This window comes from Siphateles boraxobius, unplaced genomic scaffold (assembly GCF_051911475.1).
Source record: "Siphateles boraxobius isolate OS27281-9 unplaced genomic scaffold, OSU_SipBor_1 19, whole genome shotgun sequence".
Lineage (NCBI taxonomy): Eukaryota > Metazoa > Chordata > Actinopteri > Cypriniformes > Leuciscidae > Siphateles > Siphateles boraxobius.
The window spans coordinates 16,346,357-16,369,123 of record NW_027508799.1 but is presented as its reverse complement, the minus strand read 5'-3'; the positions used below and the strand labels follow the sequence as shown (position 1 = coordinate 16,369,123).

General features: G+C 39.4%; 1 protein-coding gene across 3 annotated transcripts in view; it reads left to right on the top strand.

The window, feature by feature from the left end:
* iqsec3a (IQ motif and Sec7 domain ArfGEF 3a) overlaps window positions 1-18,495 on the top strand; it is a 184,502-nt gene extending 166,007 nt beyond the window's left edge. For 2 of the 3 annotated variants that reach the window (XM_077233997.1, XM_077233999.1), the window contains 3 exons: window positions 4,705-4,794; window positions 9,072-9,118; window positions 15,206-18,495. In XM_077233997.1, coding sequence (XP_077090112.1) covers window positions 4,705-4,794; window positions 9,072-9,118; window positions 15,206-15,673 — 605 coding nt within the window. In that variant the 3' untranslated portion in view covers window positions 15,674-18,495. The remainder of the gene's footprint in view (window positions 1-4,704; window positions 4,795-9,071; window positions 9,119-15,205) is intronic. The other variant, XM_077233998.1, reaches the window with a different exon arrangement.
* Window positions 18,496-22,767: the final 4,272 nt, after the last annotated feature.

Here is a 22,767-nt window from a genome sequence, read left to right as displayed (position 1 = left end):
TCAGTTAAACGCGTTATTAACGGCGTTAACGCAAACCCATTTTAACGGCGTTAATTTTTTTATCGCGCGATTAACGGTCTTTTTGGCCTAGCAAACTTTGTAGTTTTTTTTCACATGCTTTTGCAATAGGACGCGGCATGGACGTTTTGAAAGCGCAAGCGGATCTAGCTAGACCGGAAACAAAACAACAGGCACGCCGCACACACTTGTTTGGGCTTGCGAGCCGGATGCGCGAGCACGAATCTCTCTGCTCGCGCGTGGAATATAATGTGCCGAGCACGAATCTCTCTGCTCGAGTCGCGCGCTCTCAGATACACGCTGCTCTTGTTAGAATTTTCTCTGGGCTCGCTCAGACAATATGTGCCTGCACTTAAAACGTGTTCAGTGCAATCGCGAATCTCTCCTCTTCCCCATCTAACAATTTTAGGTTATAAGAACGTTTTCATAACGTTCCCATTAAGTTATAAAAACGTTATTTCTGAATGTTATAGGAACGTTCAAAACGTCCAGTTTTGAGTGGATGACGAGCGCGAGACACCGAAATGGATGCCAATAAGATTCTGAATGGAACGTTTACTTTTAAAAAGTTGCCAAATGGTTCCATTGAAGAGACCAAAGTGATCTGTGTGTTTTGTCGTTGTGAACTGAGCTATCATCATCGCAGCACGTCCAGTCTGAAATACCACTTGATGATGGCCAAACACACACACACACACAGCTGATGCGAATTCTCCGCCCCCTCGTCAATATCAGGACCTCGTCAGTATTTCTTTCACCCTTTTATTGATGGACAGTGTTACATTGTGTGAGAGATTATTTGCTCCAAGTAAGAATGTTTTAGTGTGAAATTGAACACAATATTATGCCAATGTTGTTTTCAATAAAAAACATTTGCACAAAGCAAGCCGATCCACTTTTCCATGTTGATAAGAGCATTAAAATGAGAAAAAATAATGGGACAAAAAGAAATCAAGAGACATTTAGAATAGATAAAAATGTGCGATTAAATGCGATTAATCGCGAGTTAACTATGACATTAATGCGATTAATCGCGATTAAATATTTTAATCGTTTGACAGCACTAATATATATATATATATATATATATATATATATATAAACATTAAAGTTTAATGATGACATTTAGTTCTTCTATATATATATATATAAAACTTTATATATATATATATATATATATATATATATATATATATATATTATTGTAGTTTTATATATGATTCCTTATTAAAAAGGTTTAATATTAAATATTATTTTACACATAGTTCCTTAATAAATATTTACATATACTACCATTCGAAGTTTGGTATAAACTTAATATTATAAGTTTTACCACTTAATATTTTAAGTTTTAAGTTGCAAAAAGGGTTGCAGCAGGTTAAATAAAGAGATGGATTTAAGGCAGCAGTACAGCAACAGTATAATAACAAGATTCAACGATAACAAAACACTCAGGATTTCTCACAAAAAATTATGAACAGAACAACCCTCAAACACACAAACGTGAGCAGACCAAGAACTGAACAAACACAGGGCTTAAGTACGATCTAAAACCAATCAAGGGAACAAGCAACAGGTGTGACTGATAATCAAACAATGAACAAAACAAAGCAAAAAAACTCCAGAAACCAACAAAGGAAACAGAACTAAACATAGACAAAACCCAGCCATAAACAGAAACAAACACAGAAGATAACCGTAACAGCTGCAAATTTATGTATTTATTTATCCTCATTTTGAGGTCTTGGCTCTTCTACTGTTTATTTCTGCTACATTTTTGTAAAAATGGTGTGTCTATAGTTGCTTTCCCTGTGCGTTTGTCCTTTAGGAATCTTGCTGTTTTGATGTTCCATAATAAATTAAACATTTCATTTGTACATTGCAGTCAGGCTTTCAAATATTCTCTGAAGGAATTGAGGAGTAAAGATAGGGAAGCAGGAACAGATAAATGTCTTTTGGTTTCCATGAGGGAGAAATACAAAAAGAGAAAGAGAGAGAAAGAGAAAGGGGCTGAGTGCCACTGGACATCAAAGCATGTATTCTACCGTGGCCAGTTGGTTTTCGTTACATCCTGTGCTAGAGAGAGCAAGGGTCCATGGGAAGTCTTGTGCTGTTTGTGTATCTGTGTCAGCAGTTTCACTGGGAACAGAGAGATAAGCACCTTTACTCTCTTTCAGGAATACAACTGAGAGCTGTCATCTACACAGCTACACATCTTTTCTTTTCCACATAAAGAACTTGTGCATTAATACTTTTACTTGAATTTCATTTATTTGTCTTTGTTTTAGCGCAGCACATAAAGGCAACCTTTTGAGGCAGGTAATCTGTTATCCAAATGGGGCTTCATTCTAGAGCTCTTGCTATGCAATAGTTTCTCTCAATCTAACGATTTTAAAATTACAGAAAACTACAAAAATAAACAGAGGTTTCAAGGAGAATATCTTAAAGAATAGTAAGGTGATATATATTAATTTTGACTTTCAAAAACACAAAGATCAACCTGAAAAAATACAATAATATTTATAGCCATACTTTAATTTACATGTCTTTGACTTTCTGTTTACACAATCATTATATGAAAAATTACATGAAAATTTTGTTGAAAATGGTATAAATATTTTTTTTATAAACCCACACAAATCAACATAAAACATAAACTAGATTAAAAAAAATCATCATTATGGCGGACATCTCGGCATGGATGAAGGAACATCACCTGCAGCTCAAAGCAGCAAAGACTGAGCTTCTCGTCCTCCCTGCCAATCCGTCTCTACAGCACGACTTCACTATCCAGCAAGATTCATCCTCAATCATCCCATCAAGGTCGGTCAGAAATCTTGGAGTAATATTTGATGACCAGCTGACCTTCACAGACCACATTACAAAGACAGCTAGATCATGCAGGTTTGCACTGCACAACATCAGGGAGATCAGGCCTTTACTAACTAAACATGCAACACAACTTCTCGTCCATGCCCTGGTAATTTCTAGGCTTGATTACTGCAATGCTCTTCTGGCTGGACTTCCATCATGTGCAACTAAACCCCTACAAATGATTCAGAATGCTGCAGCTCGTCTTATCTTCAACGAGCCCAAAAGAGCCCACGTCACCCCTCTATTCATCTCTCTGCACTGGCTAACACTCGCTGCTCGCAACAAGTTCAAAGCATTGAAGCTTGCTTACAGATCGACCACAGGCTCAGCTCCCTCCTACTTTCACTCGCTCCTACGAGTCTACATCCCTGCTAGAAGCCTACGATCGGTCAATGAGAGACGGCTCGTGGTACCATCTCAGAGAGCCACAAAATCACTCTCCAGAACATTCTCATTCACAGTTCCTTGCTGGTGGAATGATCTCCCCAACCTCGTCCGGAATACAGAATCCTAGCCTAGAAATCTAGACGCACCGTAGCGGCAGCAAAAATTATTTTGCAGCCAGTGTGATCTAGCAACTCTCCGTTGACTTTAGAGCTGGAAAAACCAAAAACTGGTCAGGCCAATCAGATCGTGTATAGAGTCGGCGGGCGGGCTTAAGATAATGATGACAGAGTTGCGACGGTTCACTGCTACTTGAAAACAAAGAATGGCTGCTGCTGCTGGTGAACAGTGGTCTTTCGATTTGGCTTTGGCCGCGACTGTGGGGGATTTGAAGTTAAACTTTTCTTTGAAACAAGAACAAAGAAGCTCTGACTCTGACTCCGTCGCTTTGACTACGTCACATTCTTCGTTGCTCTTGTTGGTTGTAGCGCTATCCTATTGTGTGCAGAGGGAATTTGAAAGACAACCGTTTATCCCGCCGCTCGGATTGAGGAATGCCAATGGAGAGTTCCCAGACTTAACATCTTGATGTAGGTCTGGTATACCAGGCTAACAGAATCCCTGACAACATTCAAAAGACAGCTGAAAACTCATCTCTTCCGTGAGCACTTAACTTAAAAAAAAAATAAAAAAAAATAAAAAAAAAAATATATATATATATTCCTTTTCCTTTAAATCCTCCCTTGTCTGGCTTATGCTTCTCTGAGCAATGCCGGAACTTTGTATTTTGAGCACTTCTTGCGTTGTTTTTGCCTCTTCACAATGACTTGACTTGTCTTTAGTCCTCCGTTGTAAGTCACTTTGGATAAAAGCGTCTGCTAAATGACTAAATGTACATTATTATTATTGTTAATTGTCATATACAATATTTTCTTTCAATTGCGGTCTGCATTCCTTCTCTATTCTCAAGAATCTCTCTATTCTCCTTTTATCCTTCAACTATTTTGGCAATAAATATGTTTAATTATGTAGCATACTCCGGTTTTAGTATCCAGATGATTTGTTGTCAGCTATTCTTTGTGCACTCACAGGTTTTATCGAGGCTTATTCCTTTCTAATGGTATCATTAAATCAGAGGGCATATTCCCCTTTAAAATTCCTAATGTAGAGCTTTCTTAAAATTATGTGGGAGAAGGGAAAAACTCTTTTGTAGCCTGATTAGTAGCCTGATTAGAAATGACAGGCAATTATCATCAAGCCCTGAGTGTAAGTATAGTGAATTGGAGCTCTGCTGTTTAGGGCCAGCAAATTGTTGTATGTGTTTAGCTGTTTTGTGCCTGTTTGTTGGTCCGTATAGAGAGTGTGTGTATGTATGTGTCTCTGGCATGGACTTACAACTCTCCTTGTCTCTTTTCACTCCCTCTTTAGGGGAGTTGGAGAAACAACAGGGAGCCAAAACTCACTCAATCAAGAACAACGGGACTCAACTTGAGTTGAGGGGAAGACCAGGTTCTCCAGGTAATTTACAACAAATAACACTCAGACCAGTGGGGATTTCTTTAAGACTAATGTCAAAAAATTAATGGTCAACTATCTACTATTGTGTTAACATATTATTGACTAAAAATGCGTTAGAACACGTTCATCTCGAAGACGAGTTCGTTCAGAATCAGCTACATACAGCAGGTCGGCTGACTCGATTTCCTTCTCATACATTCCTGTAGCGTCCATTGACTTCAATGGGGCTGCTTTGAACAGTTTTTTTCAGTGCTTCGAAACTAGACGGTCATTGGATAAATTCTGCGATTATGTCCCCCCCACGGACGCTCAGCGTCTCTGGGGTGAATGGAGGAGTGGGTTGGCCTGGACTCCGGGCTTCTGCGTGATGATTGGAGGGCCTGTAGAAAGACTGCATCTGTTTTGATTGACAGCGATTTTGTCCTATAAAATGTCGCTGACGCTGACGCTATTCGAGCTCAGTCCCATAACGCATTTTGCAAGTGTAGTCAAAAGACAAACTGCTCCAACCTATTTCTTGGTATTTGCTGGGCGAAATTGCATCATACATTTCACACAATTATACACCACATTGGTTGTTTCAGTTTAACCTAATTCCCACATTTCCTCTGTTGAGTTTAATATCTTTTTTTAGATCGTTTGTTCATTCATTCATTCATTCATTCATTCATTCATTCAATCATACAGTAGGCTAGGCTACAAATAAATGGACAATTTTTATGATGTAGGCTGAAAATGAGCTTCCCTCTTTGAAAGAACAGCAGTCACCACTGACTCAGACATACGTGTATCTGCTGTATTTCTTTCCATTTGCATTCATCTGTTCAGGTATTACCTAGTAGGATTTACAGTGTGTGCTATATATTTTAAATATCATCAAAAAAAAAAAAAAATAGAAAGAAAGAAAAAAAGACTAAATTCAGTTCCACACAATATTGTTCCCCCCAGGCATCACAGAGACCAGAATTATGCTGCTTGCTAAGATACCTTAGTTTGGAGAAATTTTAAATCAGAATCAAATGTATTCTCTACAGATAAAGCCATCCCAGAAACCACTGCGATAAGATAGTGGATAAAATCATTAAATATGCATGAAGGATTGAATGAATATACTAGCATTTCATCCTGAACTCAAAAGCATGAAAAAAAATTAGCTCAGAAATGGAATATTTTACCCAATATTTGTGTACACTGTTGAATAAGGCTTCATTAGCCTAGCAACTTGCTGACGGCAAACTCTAACTTCTTGAGCACACACTATTTGTTTTCTGTACAAAGTTGCTGTTTGTTTACAGTGTTTCAGATTAGTCACTTAAAAGTTCCATTAGTTAGCGTAATGCTTTACGCTAGCTTACTTAAACAAAGGCCCGGCACCACGAAGGGACATTGCCCCCTCAGATCTGATTTGTGTCCCCTCAGTTTTAATTTGAGATGATTTTTGATTTTTTGAGATGGAGACAGGATGATTACATGCATTCTACATCTGTGCTTTCTACTGTAAGAAATACAGAAACCGTGTGATTTTGTCTAGGGTTGAATTATTGATGTGAGTTTCAATACAGTAGTGTATTGAAAGATAAAACACCCCTCAAAAGTCACACAAAAATATTGTCTTATGAGCCAGCCTGCAGACTTCCGTTCAGTAGACCCAAGTTTGGGCGAAAAAAAAAAAAAAAAAAACACCAGGTATATAATTCACAACAAAATCAACATAAAGAAATTATATTTCTCTTAATATTATTGATTTGACTGCGATGACACTCTTGGATGAGGACTGAACTGAGCTTGATGATGACACCACTGTTTTCTGCAGAACTGCTTTATAGGTGAAATGAACTAATTTAATATTTGATGATCTTTTCAATGGAGCTAATTCAACACTGAACTGACTTCAGATGAACAATTACACATTTTTCTAGTAACACTTTAGAATACTGTTCCTTCGTTAATGAATAACTACCCAAGAACCAATGAGTAACACAATATTAACAATCTAGTAACTATTATTAACTAACAAGAAACTCTGATTAACGAACTAGTAAGTAATAGTGCACAGATGAAAGTGGTAGTTCACTATTAACTAATCAATAACTACTATTTTTTTAATGCTTCCCAGAGAACTACTGAAAAAGTTTATTAACAATCTAGTAACTACTATTAACTAAAAAGAAACTCTGATTAATGAATTAGGAAGTAATAGTGCACAGATGAAAGTGGTACTTCAATAACTACTATATTCTTTTATGCTTCCCAGAGAACTACTGAAAATTTTCATAATTCATACAAAACTAATCAATTACCAATGCAGGATAAATGACTAGCACTACATTAACATTTGAACTGCTACCGTAATCGAATACACAAGGTTGTTTAAATTATCAATATGTAAGCTGTTAATAATTGGCCTATGCTGTCTATTTATCAACTGAATAATTTTAAAGAAATGGATTTTTAAATGCAGTTGTCGGGACTCGGGACGTTACTTGTCCTGTGGCCAATTTTCTGGCATTCCTTCGGACTGGCATTAAATCACTAGTGTCACGGTGACGACTGGAACATATTGAGTCATCAGCCATCCAAGTACCATATAGATTGAATTTATTATTTAACTTACCTCACAAAAAAATGTGTTTTTATGTATGTCTCCTAGCATATATATGTGTGTGTGTGTGTGTGTGTGTGTGTGTGTGTGTGTCTGTGTGTGTGTGTGTGTGTGTGTGTGTGTGTGTGTGTGTGTGTGTGTCTTGTGAGTGAGAAGATTCTTCACTTTATTGGCTTTTCATTAGTAACTACTGTAAGAATCATGGGAACAAACTAGTAATGACTCAAGTGTTACTACATACTTCTATGGGAATTACTAATTATTTGGATCCGTATTCTAAAGTGAAGATCATGGTAACTAACTAGTTATGACTCAAGTGTTACTACACTTCTAAAGAAATTTTCTAAAAGTATACTAAAGTTCACCAAAAATCTCAAACGCTTGAAATTACTTTTGTGTTTGGTTGCAAAAATCATGACTAGATCATGTGTAACACTTGTGTCATTACTAGTTAGTTCCCATGATCTTCACTTTAGAATACGGATCCAAATAATTAGTAATTCCCATAAAAGTATGAAGTATGACTTTCATCTGTGCACTATTACTTCCTAATTTGTTAATCAGAGTTTCTTTTTAGTTAATAGTAGTTACTAGATTGTTAATAAACTTTTTCAGTAGTTCTCTGGGAAGCATTAAAAAAATAGTAGTTATTGATTAGTTAATAGTGAACTACCACTTTCATCTGTGCGCTATTACTTACTAGTTCGTTAATCAGAGTTTCTTGTTAGTTAATAATAGTTACTAGATTGTTAATTTTGTGTTACTCATTGGTTCTTGTGTAGTTATTCATTAACGAAGGAATCGTATTCTAAAGTGTTACCATTTTTCTTTTAGAACTGCTGTAGGCTACAGCCGAAATTACCTGTTTGAATCATTGAATAATTTTCACTGTAAAGCTGCTTTGAAACAATCTGTATTGTATAAAGAACTATATAAATAAAGGTGTTAATATAAAAAATGAAAAATGAAAAAGAAGCCTATAATTGGGACGATAAAGCACTTTTTCCATTTTTTTGTGTGATTTAAATAGAGATATTTAAATTCCAAAGTACTTATAACTACTAGTAGAATTTGTTTAATTTATACTTATTTAATTGTATTTTTGTCATTTTTAACTGTAATGAGAATCATATTTTAGAAGATTTAATAAGAATTAAAAAAAAAGAAATCAACTAATAATGTATTAATTATAATAATTTGGGGCAGAATATATACTTAACTGGCATAAAATAATGTGAAAAAATTCTTATTCTGAAATTTAGTTCACAATATTACTTCCTTTAGTTATTATTTTGGTAAAATGTAAAAATGTGCAAAAATACTAACTTGATTACATTAATACTTGGTTTTAACAAATAGAACATTACATGGTGTAAAAATACAAAATAGAAAAAATACTTTTTTATGTAATGTTTATTTAACCAGCAAAATTAAGTGTAACAGGGACATACATTTACGATATATATATATATGTCAAATTTATGTGGCTTTAAATTGTATTTTAAATAATTCAAACAACAATGTTGTTGTAGAATAAGACAAAATATCCAGACGAACATTTTGTTTGTAGTGATTAAACCTATTTCCAAGCATATTTACTCAAACTATCGTCTTGTACAGTATGTATCCAACCATTCCTTAATCTTTAGTCTGACCTGGATTTCTTTTCTCACAGGCAAACAGGAATTGAACACATCACAGAGCGGACATAATGCAGTAGAGGTAAGAGCTCAGTGTTCTCGCAGGTAAGTCCCTACAGACCCCTAGAAGCATCCGTCAAACAGCTTCAGTAGCTTACAGCGCATAGAACACATTAAGTTAGTGAACAGGAATTTAACAAGCTACAACAGCCATATGTTCCTGCTGGAGTGAAAATGCAGTGTCCCCAACCAGACGACCTTCCACTTCCCCTCAAGCCAATCTAAACGTTATCGCCGCCAAAACCAAAGTCAAAAGAAGCCCCCTGGAGGTAAAACTCATCTGTGCACTGCTGCCCCCTCCTGTTAAATTAACACTGCAGTGTAGAGGAGACTTTCAAGAGCATTGCCAACAGAGGCACATCTTTATACAAGTATGAAGAAAACAGTTCAGCAGAATCAAACTGTTCAGGAGAAAATGGATAGAAGAGAGTGTTTCAATGCACGTTATGCAAGCTTTTCATCAATGTGGTAGCGCTTAGAAAGGGCGTGCTATTTGTCAAAACTACGCAAACAGCACGACTAAACTCTCACTCAAACATGACTATACGTATGTGTGTTTCTTATTATATGAAAAAATTCAGTTGCGATAATTGTTAGTCTATGTACATACGCTTGCTTTGCTGTGAGTGGTATGTTTTTAAGTCACCATATTAAGTTTAAAAGTAGTTTAAAAAAAGGTCTTGAAACTCAAACTGCATCATATCAAGTTATTAAACTTACTGATTGAACCTAAATAAAATAGTTTCTAAAGTTTCTAAATAGTTTTCTAAAAATAGTCTTAAAAATATACTTTTAAGATTGGAAGTACAATACAAAGGTGCACATTCAGCACAGTTAAAGGTGCAGTATGTAAGAATGACAACTAGTGTTCGAAATAGGTACTGCAGTCGAATTCAAAATATCGGAGATCATCGTTTCTCCCGCCACCTGCTCCTCAGACTGGATGGCGCTCACACGGGTTGCCAGTTTGAGCACATGCAACATGAACGAGCGCAATGGACAATGAAAATCGGCAAATTGGCATCGTGAAGTATCACAGACCAAAACAATAACAAACATTCCAGCCTGGAAACGCACATTTCAAAGTAAAATAACTGGCTGTAGAAGTGTTTTTCAGAGAAACGAGTAGGCCTATGTGAACTTAGCATGTTTCCTCAATATATGCAAACATATTATGGCATTTTTTATGCTTTAAAAAGTTACATACAGCACCTTTAAGCAAACTTCTTTTTCACAATTGACCGGTCGCAGAGACCCGCTCCCTTTAGTCACTGTTGCTATGTCCGACAAGCCATGCCGCTCTCACGTCACACCATTTATTCACGCAGTGAAAAATACATTGCGGAGCAAAGAGAACACTGACAATGAGCCAACAGACAGGAAAGACCAGGTTACTTTTGAAATGAAATAAAGTCTCAACTTTAAAATTTGGTTCATTTTTAAAGAATTTCAAACAATAAATTTTGTTTTGTGGCTCTTTAATGTGTCTGACAGATCTCTGCAGAGCCTCAGTTATGCTATACGTGAACCTATCATCTCTTCCTTCTAGTTAATTTGTCGCATCAAATAAACATGAATGAACATCAGAAGTAATGTTGATTCAACAGTGGAAAGATGTCAGTACACTCCTTTTTTTCAAATTCAAGTCCATCGATGCTAATCTTCTAACTCTCCTGACTGCTTTATCAGACAAAAATGGCAGATTCAGTGGATGGCGGATTGTGATTGGTTAGATCGCCTGACAATCAAACTCCCTGCAAAGGGTGAATTGATGATATGTACTAAGGCTGTGACATACCAAGCTGACATAAATGAACTAGCGGCGAGGAAAGCTGTGTTTTCGCCTGGCTTTGGAGTCTCGGACAAAAAGCTGCGCTTGAACACACCAAAAGAACTAATGGCGACTGTCAACTAGAAAATGCGTTCTGTGCCTGCATGTAAGTAAATATCTGTCTATATCAGCAGGTATCAATAGTCTGTATTCATCATTCGAAAAGGGAAAACGAAACTAGGACTGCAGATATACAAAACGTAAACAAAGCAGCACTCGCTTACCATTTTGAATATCAATCATGCTCATGCTGGCGGCTCATGCTGTTATGAAAATATTCACACTTTTGAATGTTCAGATAAGATGACATTAAATTAGAACAGCCTCCTGTCTGTGTTGTCGTCTTGACTTCTTTGCACGCTTCTTTTCAAATGCACTCGTTCACTAAGATGAACCACCAATCAGATTTCTCTTTCATATGGCCATCGATTAAACATACTCAATCAGCCAAAAAGCCCCCAACAGGGGTGCTGAACACAGGAAAACGGTGTGACCGTCGGCTTGGTGTGTCAAGGCCTTTAAGTAAACAGATTCAGTTTGTATTCGCAAACTCACACTCAATGCTATCTAGGTGGCAGACTTTCAACATTTCAAACAAGCCCCATTTAACTCTAAAATAAATCTGATGTAGCATCCTTAACTCTCTGCAGGGTTATTAAAGACACTGTTAGCAGACAATCCTTGCATAAAATACATTACCCAGAGGGCCGTGCGATTAGCATCATGATGTACACCATCTTCTGTGCACATGATGGAACTCAAGGACACAATGGCAAACAGGCACTGGGCATAGACCAGTAAATAAAATGGAGCAAACTGGCCGGTGAACTTTTTAGGAATAACAGTGGGTGGTTTAAATGGCAATGAATGTAATTTTTTTTTTTTAAAGACAAAAAGATCTGAAAATAGTAAAAAAATTATACACTTCATAATACATTTCATATTATATAACATATATAAATTCCAAACATATATATAATGCTTAACCGATCCATTAGTTAATATATATTTACAAAGCTGGACATATATTAACGTCCTTGTTTAATGAATTTATTAAACATTACATGTTGATTGATTACAGTATCTTTATTTAATGTAAATTAAAATGCAGCAGACTTTAAGTATACCAATTTAGTGTACCAACAGTACAATTGCAGGCTATTTATATTAAGCACATAATTATGTAAAAAAGTGTAGTATACTTAGCATAAAATAAATGTATTTCAAATACATTTTGGTATGTATTTTTCACTAGGGTAAATAGGGTGAATTCAGGTCACTTTTGCCATTGAGATGACTGACCATAAAGTTAAATTATTAGTACACGTTTATGAACATTTACAAATAATGAATAGTTATAACTTTAGTGGGTTTAGTTGGGTACTGCAAAAACATGAACAAATAATTAATAAATGATTTGTAAAAAAAAAAAAAAATACACAACACAACAAACAAAGACCAAATGTATGACCTTTACAGACTGTGGTTGAGTTAATAAATAATATATTATCATGAATAGTGTGTGAAGTGCTTAAAATTAATTATTAAACTATTTTTATCAACATTTTAAAAGTGCATTAGGTAATATATTATAAACCAAAGTTTAATGAGATTTGTTAGCATTTTATTTACATTAAATAACTGTTCTGTTTCATTAGGTAACCATTAATATATTTATTTAAACATCAACACACACGTTATCTAACAGCTATTTGAATATATGTTAAAGAATGATCCATTAAGCATCATTTAATATTTGTTAATGATTTATCTTTCAATAATTGTAAAACATTTGTCAAAATCATTTGTAAATTTAAAAAAAAGTGCATGATCATATGATTTGAAAGTTTAATGGCATTTGTAAACATTTTAGTTCACAATACATAACGATCTGTTAATAATTATGCAATGTCCATCATCTAAAGTTAATTAGTATACATTAACAAGCACATTATCTCATATTTCCAACTATGTGAATATATATTACTAATATAACTAATGATCTGTTAAGCATTATATAATTCAAGTAGAATGTATTGAATAGGCTAAGTATAATGTTTGTTAATTATTTATTTCTGAATGTTAATATAAAGTGTTACCAAAAAAGATAACTCAAACACTCTCTTTACAAACAGGAAATGTCAATAACAACTGGTCTCGGCATTTCAAGATTCTGATTCAACAAATCAGAAGGATCCTAAAGTAATTAAGAAAATATATACCAAGTTAAGTTTAGGTATTGGGTAGGATTAAGGGATGTAGAATATGGTCATGCAGAATAAGGCATTAATATGTGCTTTATAAGTGCTAATAAACAGCCAATATGCTAACTAGTTACTAGTAAGCCAATTTAATAGAGATAATTGGACCCTAAATTAAAGTGTTACCCATTTTTTATTATAATTACCAAATAATAATAATAACAATTCTAAATCCACCAGCTCTGTCTGCATTTTTTTGTTTTGTTTAGCAGTCTAGCTGCTACTATTATATGCAACATATTAGAGGGTTGCTATTAGGCTGAACATGATCAGAGTGGCAGCGACTTCCTGTCTGGCACTGAAACCCCTCACCTTAATCATGCCACATGTAAATGTCAGCACCCCACGAACCCCTGAAGGGCACCGGCTGTCAGAACACATCGCAGGCAGCAGAGGGGTCAGAGGAAACGCCAGGCATATCCTGGAGGAGAGGGCAAAAGAGAGAAAGAGAGAGAGAAACAAGGTGTCCAACCAGTATAGACTAGTTGAGCCACCTGCCAATTTAAACATGGTAGTACCGCCGTAACATTTAATAAAACATGCTCTAGCTGTTATGGATGGCAGTGATTGACACATGATAGCTGGACAGGGATGTAAGGTTGAGATGGACTTGACCTGAAAAGTGATGACACAAACTTTTGATAAGAGAGACAAAAATTGAAGCTGAAGTGTGTTGGAGGCTTGCTGAGCTTCAGCATAGTCACATTTATACAGAATACATTATTATTTCATAATTTATCAGCAGTTTGCAGAATGACCCTTTTTTTGCAGTTTATGTATTCATGAAGTAAGATTTGGAATATGCAGATTTGAAAAAACAACAACATTTCAAATCAATTTAACTAAAATAATAATAATAATAAAAACATTTTTTATGTTTTAGTGCAGAACTAAGGCAGCCCTAACATTGTAAAACTAAAATACCAATTCGTACGAATTTGTACGAGTGAGTACGAAGTGGTTAATTCGAACAAATTTGTATGAATGAGAATTTGTATGAATTTGTACGACCTCACTCATATTCATTCGTACGATTTGTCTAAACCCCAGTGATGCGTAGGTTTAGGGGTGGGGTCAGGGGTAGGTGATTCGTACAAATCGTGCAAGTGAGGTCAGATGAATTCGTACAAATTAGCCACCTCGTAAATTACGTACGAATTGCCGTGAGATTGGCTTGAAAAAAACTAAAACTAGGTAAAACCTACTGAATCATCATACTAGAAACTTCTGTTCACCAACACAGTTTTTACCTCACCTGAAACCCCCCACACTCTCTGCTCTCAGACAAAGTGGTACACCGCCAGTCAATTCGAGCCCTAACTCCAACATTCAAGAAGATTGATTCACAAGATGAAGATGTCCTCACTTTAGCCCTCAAAGCTAAACCTCGAGAGCCACCATCTATCCTGAGACCCAGCTAGACTAACTCACTTTTTCACCTCCTCACTCCTCAAAGTCATCAATCCCAGAAGCGTGTCTGTATCCCACAGACAATCGTGGAGACATTTCATTAGGGCCCAGGAGATGTTAGAAAGAATGAGAGAGTTGTTTGCAAGTCCAGGCAAACTCTTGTTTAAGCCCGAACCTTAAGTGTTAAAAATAGTGATGGCATGCGTTCAGATGTGTGTCGTCTGTAGTTGTCCAACTACACCCTTCCCATTGTTTAACCTGTCCCATCCTTTCTTGTCCCCCTACTTCCCTGAATTGTTTAATCATTCTCTATTACTAAAATGCTCAAGTGGTTTCCAAGGGAGACACAGCGGCCCTCAGTGTCCTCTTAATAACCACCATGCACCTTAGAGACACAAACACACGGCCCCCGAAACCCTCCACATCTGCATCCCCGATTCCAGCTTCCCACCCTCTGTCCGAGTTGCAAGACACCAAGCAAACCCCTTGTGCCACCCAACACTTTACGCATGTCTTTTGTGATGTGTGTTCACCGGAGGGCTGATGGCGGTAGAAGGAGAACAGTCTTATAACATATGATGCTATCTCTGACTGTTTTCTAAACTAGGTGTCAATTCACAACAGGCTTCAGACGTACCAGCTCAACACGGCACCGTCGAGCCCTGAGAGCGCCGCCCTTCTCAACCACCAGAGGGAGCTCTTCCAGCAGCCTCCATTGCAGCACGCCAGCCCCACACCCTCGCACTCCTACCAGCCCGTGGCCTTGACCGAGATACGACCTGATACGCTAATCCAGTGCCAGCAAATCGTCAAGGTCATCGTCTTGGACAAAGGTGGTCACGGCCGCATAGAGGCGTTCCTTAGCCAGAGCCCCACTCATCACCAGCTCATACAGTCTGTGCTCTCCACACCAGCGCGTTCACCCGACAGTGGAGGCAACCAGGGGGGGAACGACGGCTCACAACCTCCATTGCCTCCACCACCACCACCATATAACCACCCTCACCAGTATATACCCCCAGATCCCCGCCTTGCACTGCAGAGGACCCCAAGTGGCTCTCGTAGCCTAATGTAGAGTAAAAAACGACAAAACTGCAGGCACACTTTTACAGTATTTATCTACATATGTATATACATGAAAGAATTATAATGAAAAAAGCTATCTATATACATATATTTAAGGTAACAGACATGAAGATATGGAGACTTTACTGACTTTGCAGATAAGGGAAAACAACTAATAAGAAAATACGATTTACTTAATCGCGGTGTATTTTGAAACGTTATGTAGTTTTAACAAATTTCTTAACGGTTTTCGTCTTTCTGGACACTCTCTGAGATTATATTGCTGAGGACTTGTCCTTGACAGGATTTTTCTGGTGAATTTTGTTATAGACAAAATGATTTCACGAAAAAAATGTGATACCCGACAACATGCGTTTCAATTCCACTGACACTTGCTTTTGTGTGGGAGCTGGTTTTAAGTGTAAAATCACCCTTTTGGCTTTTATTAACCTACTGATGTCTATTTAGTGTGTATGCTTTTGACTGAAAAATTATGTACGTGCCAAAACGAGGACACCCTCCACCGTGGACTTTTTGCACTCTTGAACGCTTAGGGCTAGAGTAAACATTTGTGCTTATATCGATCATTTAAATTCCCTACAGGTATACAAACCTTTGAAAACATATATATACATTTAAGCAGTACCATTTACCACAAACTGTTCCTTCCCCCACTTATGTGGCCGATGTTGTATCCCTGTGAAATGTGATTTACTTCCTTATCACCAGTCTTTGAAAATGTCTTTTATGTCACTACTTTTAACTGATATATGTGTGTAAATTAAGAATGTATAAAGGAATAAGCCTCTTTCACATGACTCGTACCATTGCTCCCAAGTGTGTTGACGCTTGGGTCAAACGTTGGAAAACGACTCTCAAAATTAAGACAATTTCAACTTTGACCTCATTTTCTGCTGATCTTTTAAAATATAATATAATTACCAGAAAATTTCCATGACTTATCATCACGTGAGCAGTGCCGATGTAAAAAATGAAACCAAGATGAGATCAGTAAAAACATGTTTTCAATATTCAAGGGGAATTCGCTAATGAATTGCACCAACTGTAGCACCATTCATTTGCATGTACTTGTTTTAGCACCTGATTTGCAAATATTGGCACAAACATTGCCAAACTTGTATTAAATACATTCTTTCGTCACAATCCCAGCGGACTACCACAATTTGGCATGCTTTAAGGAAAGTACAGCATTGCCCCGGTGGATTGAAGGAGTATAAATGGCCATTTATGACACTCTTCTCCATTGTTTGATCATAATTTAATGCATTATAGCTGCCATCCCTGACAGCAACATAGTGTCGGCCCAGATCTGGGCCACATCTGGATTCCACTCTTACCAGATGTGGGCCTTTTATGGACCGACACTATGTTGCTGTCTGGGATCTCAAAACATATGTGCAATTGCAAGCAATTAACATGAACATTTTGTGAATCACTCACTTTCTATAACAAATTTTATTTGGGTAGAAACATACAGATAAAAAAATAATTGCATGTAGCGCAATACCAGTTTATACACAGTGTTTTTAATCTGGTTGTTGAATAAGATGCAGGTTTTTAGGCTGAAATATTAGCGTTGGACTTTTTTCCTGTTTTGAGACTTTCCCTGCTAGCGTTTTTTGTCACCACCAGTCACCCCCAACATTTTGATCATTTTGACAAAAATCTAATGGACCCAAAACATTTGCTTATAAACAACAACAAAAAAAACTGTTATATTCTAGCTTCATGCCTTTGTTTCTTTATCAACACTTGAATGTGGGTAAGTAAAAAGAATTTAAGATTTGTTTTTTTTCCCAAAGACTACAACATGCATAAGCAATAGTTTTATTGCTTGTTTCTGTTCCTTTTTCGCCTGTGTTCTGATGCAGAGATTCAGTACTCTTTCTTAAGATGTGTAATAGCACCCCCTACCATATAACAGTGAAAACACGGAGGGCCAGAAAATTCCGTCAATGACGAGGAAAGAGTAAAGCTCAAATACATGTCACCTCTTCCGTTGGCTTTCACTTTGTTCACTGTTTACTACCTAGCAACTTCGTAAAATTGCCTTTGTGAAGGTCAAAGCATGCAGAGGGCTGCGTTAAAACCCTGACACGAGTCATGTGAAAGGGCTTTTAGTGTGTGGCAATGTATCCTGGCTCAACAATAGAAAAAAGAGCCAATCACAGCCAGCGAACCCTGTTCCAATGGCTATAGTTCTCACGCTCAGGAATTTCAGAGAGTACCTGAAAGAAGACTGAGATCTTTTAATGCTTGTACTTGAACTTTATGTAGCAACTTGGAACGTATTAGGCCATTGTGAAAAGGCCATTCGATCCCAGCAACCATCTTTGGACACGTTGTATGTTTGTGACATTCTGTGAAAAGATGACAAAATGCTGAATTAATGTCGTCACATGACTCAGACAAGGTAACATTGTTTCATTGTGATATTCCTTCATCAATACTCACAACTACATACAACAAGAGACACATCGTCAGCACTATCTCCGCTGTTTCACTCCTAAAACTTTTGTTTGAAGATTTTCGAGAGCCAAGTAACACTTGGAACACCAACTGAGATTCTCATATTTTTGGCAAAAAACACTTTAACCTAAATGTTTGTCTGGCTTTATATAGTTGTTTTCCCCCAGCTGAATGGAAAACATTTCAATGGTTTATTTTTGTTTTGCTTGTATGTAGCTCATATATCAGCATATAAAGCAGCAAAGAATTAGCTCTGATAAATGTAAACTACCCACAATCCAACCATTTCTGATAAAACCTGTCATTGAAACATTAAAGTCAACATGAAACAGAATTCACCACCTATTTTGCTTCCACTGTGTAATGTGTTAAGGATGTGTAAAGTGATACATGATATTTAGTGACAATTTCGATTGGACCATGAAAAGTGGGTGTTACCATAATGGAGCCAGACATAAATTTATGTTAAGAAACTTAAAGGTGAAATTCATGCTCGATGGCCCCCATTGGTGATTTTTTTACGTTATTTTTCTATTATTGTCATAATTTTATTAAATTAATGTTAATGTACTGTAAACATTGCCTAAATAGCTATTTGCAATATCAAAACAAATTTAAACAAATAAGACAAACAAATTTGTTTTAGAAGCACAGAAACCAGGAATATGTATTCATTTGATTTCATGTTGACTTTAAGCTGTAGGATTTGTAATCGTAACACCATTGATATGCCATAGTAAGAAGTGTGTCCTATTTCCTCTGTTCCCCTTCAGGGACTACCGCTGCATGAAATCGCAGTGGGAACGCCCTCAGCGTGACGCGTCTGAAGCATGAATGAAATCAGTCAATGGAGAGAATGAGCGTACGGCGAGTGACGTCATCGACCAGGAAGCTATAAATATCCCCTGAGTACACAACACGCCAGCTTTTAGTTACTTCAGCAGCTCTGTGTGTGTCTGAATCTGTCGATTGTGTTTGTCTGTTTTGTCAGGAGTTTTCACTATATATATTTTATATAAAAAAACCAATATGAGCGAGCAGTATAAGAAGTGTGTTCACCCCTGTACTCGGCACATCACGGGTGGGGATTCACACGAGCTAAGTGTGGCTTGTTTGGGAGTGCAGCAATGCCCAGTCGGCTCTCGAGGGAGTCGATTGTCAGCATTGCGAGCGTTTTCCCTTGAGAACTCTGCGCTCGCGGCGATCGCTCTTTGAGGAGAGTGATTTGCTGCGAGCTCCCCGAGGCTCGGGTCCCGCTTCTGTTGAGGCAGAGCGGCGGCGCTTGTCTTGGGGCTCGCAGATGGATCTCGCTGGCGACGTTGAGACGGGCTCCGCCCTATCTCAGCTATCTCCGACTAGATCTAGTTCCTCTCACCCGGCTCTGGAAGCACGCGCTGCGGCGGTTACTTCTGCCCGGGTGGAGGCACATGATGATGTTGAATTGAGATTTTCCAGTTCTGAGGAGCTGGATGTCGAAAGTTTATTATCAGAGAAAACTAGTTTATCACATTATACTGCAAATGAAGAAGGTTTGATGGATGTATTATCTCGGGCTGTTGAAAAGCTAAAAAAAAATAAAAAAAATAACAGTATCGAGTGGCCAGCTGATAGACAGGTTTCTAGAATTAAAAGCAATCTAGATGATAGATTTCTGTCTGCACGACCTCAACCTTCTAGCCGGTGCTTACCGTTCTTCCCAGATCTTCATGCTGAGGTTTCAAAGACCTGGGTTAGACCGGTTTCAAGCAGAATTTACACAAATCAGTCCAATGCTTATGGTAACATTGTTGGTGCTAAATCTGCTGGTTATGTGACGATACTGTAGGCGGAGGAGACGCTTGCGAGCTATCTCTCTCCTGCTTCATCGTCTTCACTTAAAGCACCGGCTCTTCCACCAAAAAATAAATAAATAAATAAATATATATACCTCTGTGCTGGTGGGGAAGGCTTACTCGGTGGCTCGGCAGGCGGCTGAATGTTTGCATACGATGACTTTTATGCAGGCTTTTCAGGCCGACCTGCTCAAAGGAAATCTGAGGGGGGTCCCCGCCGAGAGAGACTTGCGTTCACCTCCCTTAAGGGTGCCCTGTCTCTCCCGGCGCCCTCAGGGGCCCGTCCTACTAACCCTGCCGAAACAGGGCGTAGAAGGGTCTGGCGAGTGCTTTCCCGAGGGACGCTCGCCGCCTCTAAGGAGGGTTCTAGTGTGTTCATACCAGCCGTTCCCTGCCGGTGCGCCGTTACAGGGCACTGTGTCTGTCACGCAGAATGTTCAACCAGAGCAAAGTCTTTCGTCGAGTTCGTCTTCAAAAAGAGCACAGCAGAAGCGGAGTGTCACGTCTCGTGCCCCCCTGCAGAGAAACTGGAGGGACGAGGCGGGGTGCTCTCCGGCGCGGCCTTCTCGGGGCAGGACTGATCTGAGAACAGTCATTGTCGCCAGAAAGGCCGCGTCGAAAAAGTCCTGACGGGCTGAACGTCAGGACTCTGAGGGTGGTCCCCATCGGGAAAAACTTGAGTTCACCGCACAAAAACACGGTGCCCTGTCTTTCTCGATGCCCTCAGGGGTCTGTTCTATTAACCCTGCCTATACAGGGCGTAGAGAGACTCGGCGAGTGATTTCCCGAGGGACGCTCGCCCCCTCCAAGGAGGGTTGTGGAGTGCTCAGACCAGCTGTTTCCTGCCAGTATGTTACAGGGCGCTGTGTCTGTCACTCGGGATGTTCATCCGGAGGCCAGCCTCGAGAGGCTGGTTCCCTTAGTAGAGTTCCTGGCGGAATGGGTCCCCCACCCAGCAGGGAGTTAGGATACTACTTCATCGAAAAAAAAAAAATCCTGACGTGCTGAACGTCAGGGTTCTGAGGGTGGTCCCTATCGTGAAAGACCTGAGTTCACTGCACAAGAACACGTGCCCTGTCTTTTCCGATGCACTCAGTGGTCTGCTCTACTAACCCTGCCTTCACAGGGCGTAGAGAGACTCGGCGAGCGATTTCCCGAGGGACGCTCGCCCCCTCCGAGGAGGGTTGTGGGGTGCCCAGACCAGCTGTTCCCTGCCAGTACGTTACAGGGCGCTGTGTCTGTCACTGGGGATGTTCAAATCAGATCCGAGGACTGGTTTGTCATGATAGATCTAAAGGACGTTTACTTCCATGTATCTATCCTCCCTCAACACAGGAAGTTCCTGAGGTTCGCTTTCGGGGGCGAAGCGTACCAATATCGGGTTCTTCCGTTCGGCCTAGCACTGTCACCCCGAACATTCACGAAGTGTACGGATGCTGCTATAGCCCCGCTGAGGTTACAGGGCATCCGCTTTCTGTACTATATAGACGATTGCTTGATTCTAGCTCAATCGGAACAACAGGCGGTTCGGCACCGAGATGTCGTTCTTGCTCATATCAAGTGACTGGGGCTGAGGCTCAACGCCAAAAAGAGTGTTCTTTCTCCATTACAGAGAACCACTTTTCTAGGTGTAGTGTGGGATTCAACGACGATGCAGGCACGATTGTCACCTGCTCGTATTGCTTTGATTCTCGCTGCAGTAGATCAGGTCAAGCTAGGCCAGTCATCCACTGTAAAACAGTTCCAGAGACTGCTAGGTCTCATGGCAGCTGCGTCCAACGTGATACCTCTTGGCCTCTTGCACATGAGACTGTTACAGTGGTGGCTCAGGACCAAGGGATTCTCCCCGAGGGGAAATCCGCTTCGCATGATCGTGAGTTTGCGACGGTGTCATCACGCCCTGATCATGTGGAAAGATCCTTGGTTTCTGTCCCAAGGCCCTGTGTTAGGAGCTCCTTGTCGTCGCGTTATGCTAATGACAGATGCCTCTCTCACGGGTTGGGGGGCGATCATGGATGGTCGCCCGGCTCAGGGTCTGTGGGAGGACCATCATCGTCTGTGGCACTTAAACTGCCTAGAGATATTGGCGGTGTTTCAGGCTCTGAAACACTTCCTCCCAGACCTAAGGGGCCACCATGTTCTTGTCCAGACAGACAACACATCGGTGGTTTCTTATATCAACCATCAGGGGGGTTTGCGTTCTCGCCCGCTTTACAAACTGGCACGTCAGATCCTTCTATGGTCCCAGGGGAAAATTCTTTCTCTGAGAGCTTTTATCTCCCGGGGTATTTAAATCAGGGGGCAGACATCCTGTCAAGACAGGGGCCGAGGCCCGGGGAATGAAGTCTTCACCCCGAGGTGGTGGAACTCCTATGGAAACATTTCGGTCTTGCCGAGGTAGACCTATTTGCTTCTCGAGAAACATCACACTGCCCGCTGTGGTTCTCTCTCAGCCATCCAGCCCCGCTGGGGTTGGATGCGATGGTACATCCGTGGCCGAGGTCACGCTTGTACGCTTTTCCCCCGATCGCTCTGCTCCCAGGAGTTCTGGAGAGGGTTCGCCGGGACGGGCTCAGTCTCCTGCTAATAGTCCCGTTCTGGTCGGCCCGGGAATGGTTTGCGGACCTAGTGTCTCTCCTCAACGGCTCTCCCCTAGAGATACCGATCAGGAGAGATCTGCTCTCTCAGGCGAGTGGGTCGATCCTTCACCCCCGTCTAGAGCTATGGAGGCTGTGGGCTTGGCCTCTGAGGGGGCCCAGCTCATAGATTCTGGTCTCTCGGC